The 7,696-nt window shown below is 28.7% G+C and overlaps 1 protein-coding gene across 1 annotated transcript in view; it reads left to right on the top strand.

Moving 5' to 3' along the window:
- Window positions 1-351: 351 nt before the first annotated feature.
- Window positions 352-7,696, top strand: part of LOC108915290 (protein phosphatase 1 regulatory subunit 12A-like) — a gene marked incomplete at its 5' end in the record, with an annotated part of 26,108 nt that continues 18,763 nt past the window's right edge. The window contains 2 exons of the mRNA XM_023456322.1: window positions 352-474; window positions 5,302-5,464. Of these exons, the coding sequence (XP_023312090.1) occupies window positions 352-474; window positions 5,302-5,464 (286 nt within the window). The remainder of the gene's footprint in view (window positions 475-5,301; window positions 5,465-7,696) is intronic.

The following is a 7,696-nucleotide window of genomic DNA, read 5'->3' as shown; positions in this document are numbered from 1 at the left end:
AAGTTGGCTAAGGAGACCCTGCTTCCATTTCGGGTTCCCAATTTCCAGCATTTAAGTAGCAGTCTGTAGAGGATACGCTATATTGTCTGTGGTTATATTCAATTAGTCTTCACACGAATAATGAGTTCATACCTTTCTGGTATTGGATCTGTCTATATGAAAGTTATTTGCACCTCTAGTAACGTACTCATGAAGTTCATGATTAAACCTGGTGAATGGACTGAAATAATTTGGCATCAATCCTTTGATTATCTTGAAGATGAAGATCATTATTTTTATTAATACAAATTAAAAGTTTGCATTTAAATATAAAATTTCTATAAAATTATTAATAACCATTTTTTTTATTAGAAATTTAATAATACCAGTAGTCAGCAGTGATACTAGCACTAGCACAAGTGCATCTACTACAAGTTCACCAACAACTACAACTTCTGGAGGAACCAAACTTAATATGTTTAAAAACTTTTTTAAGTATGTTATGGTTTTCTCTTTATTTTTGAAAAGTTTGTGTGTGTATGCGCTTAATCATATTTTTTTCACTAAAAATAAAAAAATATTTATAATGTATCTTCGAGTGATATTTTAATACAGTACTGTTTTAACTGAAATATTAAAAAAGTACTGTCTTATCATGATTTTATATGCAAAATTTTCTTATAATGAGCATCTGCACCAGTTTCTTTTTCTTGCTTCATATATTTTCTAATTATTCTTATTCTTATTACAATTATTTTATACGTTTTTCTAAATTTTTGTTTAATTGGTATTTAAACTTTATTTGAAAACATAATATTTCAGTGTTTTAAGTGTATATTTACATTATTGCTGCTCTACAAATTTTTTGTATTAAGTATATTCATTTGTTTGTTTTTACATTTGTTTGTGCATAAAGTCTAATAAGCCAAATAACTGCCTGATATTTTCTAACATTACCTAGCTTTGGATTTTTTATTTATTATTTATAACTTTTGTGAACATATTTAGTTCTTAGATGTACAGGGTGATTCACTATATTTTGACCCCCCTTTAACTTTTTTGTTTTGAGAGTTATATAAAAATGTGAAATATAAAAGTTGCACGAGTTTTTATGAATTTTTTGAAAATGATAGTAGAAAAACAAATGAAGTCCAAACAAAATGGCCCTGCTTTAAGTTAAATGGAACACACTGTATATTTTTACATATTTGGATAGAACGTTCCCTGTCGAGCATAGTCATGTAGGATTTGTTGGGTTCATCGTTAACAATAAGCGAGATACTATTAAAAAACGAAAAGGTTTTTTTATTAAGAAAATAAGACATCTTGTAATTGTTAAACCTTTTTCAGGTATTTCTGCCTTTTTCAAATTACGTAAGGATTTACAGATTTAATTATAATATATTTTGACAGATCAGACATTGATATGGTCCAAAATGCGTATAGGTATTTTAACTAAATCTCACTAATTAGGTCGTGAGATGCCTAATTACTCATGGACAATGTTATATGGTAGGCCGTGACAGTGACAGGTACCTAATGTTATGATAACATTGTTATTGTTTGACTGTTTGTATTATTATTTAATTAAAATGGGTTACACAGAAGTAGAAAATTGAAATATTATAGGAATTAAAATAGAGCAAAATTCTTCTCCATACTCTATTTTAATTCTAAATAATTTTCTACTTCTGTGTAATTTATTTTAATTAAATAATGATACATACTATCAATCAATAACAATGTTGTCAAGACATTACTACCTGTCACTGTCACGACCTACCATATAATGTCCATGAGTAATTAAACCTCTCACGGCCTAATTAGTGATATTTTGTTACATTACCTATACGTATTTTGGACTGTATCAATGTGCGATATATCAAAATATATTATAACTAAGTCTGTAAATCCTTACCTAATTGGAAAAAAGGCAGAAATGCCTGAAAAAGGTCTAACAATTACAAGATGTATTATTTTCTTAATAAAAAAACCTTCTTTTCGTTTTTTTAAAGTATCTTGATTATTGTTACAGATGGACCCAACAAACCCTATATGGCTATGCTCGACAGGGAACGTTCTATCCAAATATGTAAAAATATACAGGGTGTTCCATTTAACTTTAAAAACATTCGCGGCCATTTTGTTTGGACTTCATTTGTTTTTTTACTATCATTTTCGAAAAATTCATAAAAAATCACATTTTTTTATAACTCTTAAAACAAAAAAGTTAAAGGGGGGGTCAAAATATAGTGAATCACCCTGTACCAGGTGTTCTATTTTGATGGAAATAGTTTAGTGGAAAATATTCTCTGTACATAAAAACAAATAAATGTAATAAATAATAATGACAAATGCACAATTTTTCAGATTTTGTGGGCATTGATCGCAATGTCCCCTAGATTCTGATGGCCTACAAACGTCAAAATTTATGAGCAAACGTCACCCTTATTTTAATATATCTGATAACATGATTGATAAAACCAAATCGGTATTTAATGCTCAAAAAAAAGTAAAAATGCTGCCATGTATTCCTCAATATGATGGCGGTGCTACTCAAAGTAGAACACACTGTATATTGTTTTTATTGAGTTTATTATAATTCAGGTTTCCATGGAAATATATCTTGATGTCTTTTGGACAAGTATGATAATAGTTAATACACACAATTTTAGCCTAATTTTGAAGAAAGGAGTTAAGTCAGCTTTGTGTCCTTGGATAGGGACCGCAAAATTGTTGATTTTCGGAGAAAATGTTATTCTTGATAAAAAGTTTTGCTTCTCTTGGGAAGCCATAGGCAGTAATCTAATATGTAATAAAACATACAGGGTATTAAAATATTTTTAAATTAAAGAAATGCTTAAATACAGGCCTTAGTAAGGAAAAAAACAATAATCACATTTTGCAAATAAAAAGATGCCGCAATTTTTAACTATCTTACATGCCATATAATTCCCATGCATATTTCCTTATAAATGTCGAAGTCGACATATTTATCTTTATTAACTGCCCACCAAATAGTTTTTATTAATAATGCTAATCCTGGAGCAACGAATTTATCTTGTGAAATGTTATGGAATCGGTAATGTTTCATATCGATATGCAATACAAATTTTTAAAAAGATAAGAAAAAGAATAGAATTATAACGATGCTGCTACTGTTGTAGTTATGGACCCTGTACAAGATAATCCAAAGGTGTCACTCAGGAGAAGGCCAGAAAACATAGATATTAGCAGATCTCATATTGAAAGAATTTTAATATACAAATTGGAACAAAAACTTCTTTTTGATACCTACTCTATATCTCGAAAAAGGTGCGATTGCGGACCTATGATATTAAGAACTTTTTTATTGGAATGAAGCACCCATATAAGTTAGTTATAGTTTATCATAGTGGATAAGTAGGATCATAGAAAAACGAATCAAGTTTATTTCAACAAACCGATACAAGGGGTTAATCGATCGTGAACTCTGTGATGTACTAATGATGAACTTCAGAGTGTATTCATGTAAATTCTTTTTTAATTAATTCTGAAGTAGGTTGGACCAGGCTGCAGTACCAAGCAATTTCCATTTACAAAATTAATTATTTTATTAAACGCAAAAGAAGAGTTTTTGCTATCTATATGAAATATAATATGAAACTAAAATGTGTACCATGCAACATCTATTCACACACAAACAACAACAAATTTGTTTATTAACAATTCACACAACTAAAATTAGAAACACGATATTGCCAGGTCTCATTCTTTCAGATGATAATCACTGCATACTTCATGGAGAGAAACTAAGCAACATCAAATTTTGCTTAAATCAATTAACTGCTGGGTTCTAAGTTAAGGAGAAAACAAGAAATAAAAAAAGAAACTGACACCCTGTAACTTTTTTTTTGTGAAATATTTCATTCGTATATTTGTAGGAGACATATTATTTTTCATGTTAATTATTATAACAGCACAACCCTAATTACTGTTTTACAAAAATGTTAAACTTATATAATAAGTCTTGGAACAAACAAAATATTGCACATATTGGCAGAAAACATCTAATGCATATGCATCTATCGAATAATGCATAATGTATTTAAAAGGAGCACAAATGCTGCAAGATAATCTTCAGGTCAACATATGATCCTTGGGCAGAATATACATTAATCCAAAGTTGCTGCATTTATTTTACAAGTTATAGGGCATTTAAGTTTTTGAAAAACGCTGTTTGATTAATTAAACTTGACCTGAAGATTTAACTAAATAGAGGTAGAAATTCACTCAATTTGTGTATAATTATATTAATCCGTGGCGGAGATACCCTTATTAAAAATAAAAATTATTATTCAAAAAACGAATCATTTTTGAGTTACCTATTATTCTTTAAATAAATTAAAAATCTAAAAGCTTTAACAGAGCCAATGTATGGTAATTTTTTATTATAAATGCAATTTAATCATTAAATGTCCAGAAAATTCAATGACAGAAATTTGCCCTTTACTATCTTAATGATTGCATTATGTAGGTATATTTTAAAACTATTTACAACAAAAAATTTTCCCACATTTTTGTGAAACAAATAATAATTACCCAAAAAATTGCTCATTTTGCGAAAAAAATAGCTGATATATTTATCTTTAGAAATGCAATTGTCAATCAATTTTCAAATCAGTCAGTGGTGATGAAATTCCTGAATTTGTAGATTTAATGAATTTTTACCTTCATTTAGTTAAGTTACAAGCTCATGTTTCATTAATCTACATCAGACATCTTTTACATTGTTTACATATTTTTGATCTTCAAAAACTTGAACACCTCGACACTTACAAATAAAGGAACTTCAATATTATTTAGTAGCATTAGTGTTCCTTCATTTAAATGCACTCTGTATAAGGTAATATACATATTTATATGTACCAGAGGAATGTGTGTTGTGGTTGCCTCTAGATGAGCATTTGAAGCTTCGTAGCCATGAAGACTTTTGATCAGTAATAAAAAAGAGCCAACATATTAAAGTTTTCAGGAAATTTCACTGAAAAGCCTATTTCCAGAAGGTCTCCTTTATAGATATTCAGCCATATTTCAATTTTGTCATAAATTTTGTTTGAAATTTCTTTTTCATTAATCTGCAAGCGTAAAATGGTATGGGTTCTATGCTTCGTTATCAAACTATGACCACTTTAATTTTCTCTACCCGCCATTGTTAATAATAAAGTTATTTCATAAATCTACAATATTTTTTGCATTAATTTAATATTAATTTGAATAGACTAATTGGAATATAACCATAAATAAACATTTCCAGAAATTAAATGATAATTTTGTTTTTAGATCATTTGTTCCACCAGTGAGAGATGAAGAAAGTGAAACTCAAAGGAAAGCCCATGCCAAACGAGTTCGTGAAACGAGAAGATCCACTCAAGGTGTTACCTTAGAAGAAATTAAATCTGCAGAGCAGTTTATAAAGAAACAAAACAATAACAATAATGAAATGGTAATTCCTAAAAAATATAATAATATCTTCAGCATATTTATCCGTAATATTATTAAAATCTTTAAAAACACAAATTAAACCGGTGACTCTCCCCATTAAATGGCGGATCGAATATAGTGGATCGAATATGGCGGACCGAATATTTAAAATTTTAATATATCGAAAAATAAACAATATTGTCTAATCCTACATGAAATTTTAAGTAAAAAGTATATCTAGTAATTTTTCGATTAGAAGCATATTTTCTGAGAAAAAAATTCATGAATAATTGAACATTTTAATCTATTTATTTGTATTGTGTTTGCAACAGAAAGAGAGATATTAAAAAATGTGTATGCGGTTAAAGGAGTTTTCGGAGTCGTTATACCTCGCAACAATTTTAAGTATAATTGAAAAATGTTTACATAATAGACTGGTTCGGTGTAGAAAAATTTCAGGACTTGAATTGTTTGAAAATATACCATCCAGTGGATTTTGACAATACTATCATAAGTTTTCTTTAGATATCTAAGGTATATCTACTTTACATTAAACAAAACTTCGTCAGTAAAGTCAGTGTTTCAAAAATTATCCTGTCTTAATTCGAAAATATCCCTTATTGGTGCATTGCAATATGTTTTTGGAATATATTTTTGATGTGCTTTAGTTAAAGGTTTGTTTACTATTAAAACCAGTGAAATGTTGATTTTTTTAATTTTATACTACATTAATATTTATGATAGTATTTAACTTGTTGAAGTTAATTTTTAAATAGTTTAAGGTTGTCTCTATTACGAAATTTAAATTTGAGGGAAGATTACTGTATAATTTAAATTTTAATTGTCTCTTAAAACCGATTACCCTTATTTTAAACTTCCATACATTAGAGTTAACCTGCGGTATGAAATAGAAAAAGTGAAATCTTAGTCTAATAATTTTTTTGGCACATGATACAATGAACTTAGAATTTGCTGGTGCACATGCAAATTATTGTCTTCCATATTTCTAATTTTAAAAAAATACCCATATTGTGTATTTGTAATAGGTTTCACTGGACTCATTTACATCACAAATTTATACAGGGTGTTTCGCATAAGAACCAACACAGAGCAGGGGCATGTTGGCAGACTTAAAAAATTATTACTTTATTTTATGGGGAATTTAATTCTAAACCATTTTTTACTCTTGTTAGTTTTCAAGAAACTTTGTCGTTTTCAACAAAAACACGAATAACAGTATTGTAGCTGTTTTATTTAAAATTATCGAAAAAATCAAAAGTTGGCTATGAATTTAAATGTCTAACTTGACGATCAGGAAAAAAGTCATTTTTTAATTTTAATAATTGTTTACCGAGTGTTTTGCAGATGGCCGGGGAGTTTTCATTTAGCGAACAAGTTGACATGCTATAACTTATCATTGCAAATTATATGTTATTTCTGTTGTTTCAGTTGTTTGTTTTTCTATTATATTATTCAAGTTTGACGTTTAAATTCATAGGCAACTTCTGAATTTTTGATGATTCTATGATGATATTGAAATAAAAGGGCTACAATACGTATTATTAGTTATTCGTGTTTTTGTTGAAAATGACAAAGTTTTTTGAAAACTAACAAGAGCAAGAAAAGTTTTAGAATAAAATTCGCCATAAAATAAAGTAAGAATTTTTTAAGTGTGCTAATGGGTTAAAAAATTCCGTCGCATTTTAATGGTGCATCATCCCTTATCAACCCTTTCAAATGCTTCAATTGAACTCTACTTACTGTCAATTAATGCTCTTGGTACACTCATACCATGCACCAAATTTGATTTTTGTAGGTTCAAGTGTAACTCGAATATTGATTTTTTTTTAAATTTGAAACCCCACTTTCAAGGCCTACGTATAACATCTCAGGGGTACAGCTTAGTATAAAGGTAATTTGCATTAAATCACCATATTTTGTGTTCCCCTACATGCCCCATTTATACGGAGGCTACATTTGACCTTTAGAAACACGTATAAGTTTGTTTTCTCAAATTCCATTCTGAAAATTAATTTTTTTTAAAGCTTTTGTAATTTTTCATAAATGTCCACGGACAAGTTAGTGTGATCTCAAACAATGGCACACATTAGTCGCACCAACCGCCATGAAGTACTGCCCTTTGGCGCATTAAAATTTGTTGAAACCAGTATACATCGATTCAATTTTTTTTTCGGATACGTTCTGATTCACACTGTATGCAGACCATGTTGTTATTGATTAACATATATATATA

This window comes from Anoplophora glabripennis, unplaced genomic scaffold (assembly GCF_000390285.2).
Source record: "Anoplophora glabripennis isolate ALB-LARVAE unplaced genomic scaffold, Agla_2.0 scaffold1386, whole genome shotgun sequence".
Taxonomy (NCBI): domain Eukaryota; kingdom Metazoa; phylum Arthropoda; class Insecta; order Coleoptera; family Cerambycidae; genus Anoplophora; species Anoplophora glabripennis.
The sequence above is the reverse complement of the archived record's forward strand: the minus strand, read 5'-3'. Positions and strand labels throughout refer to the sequence as shown.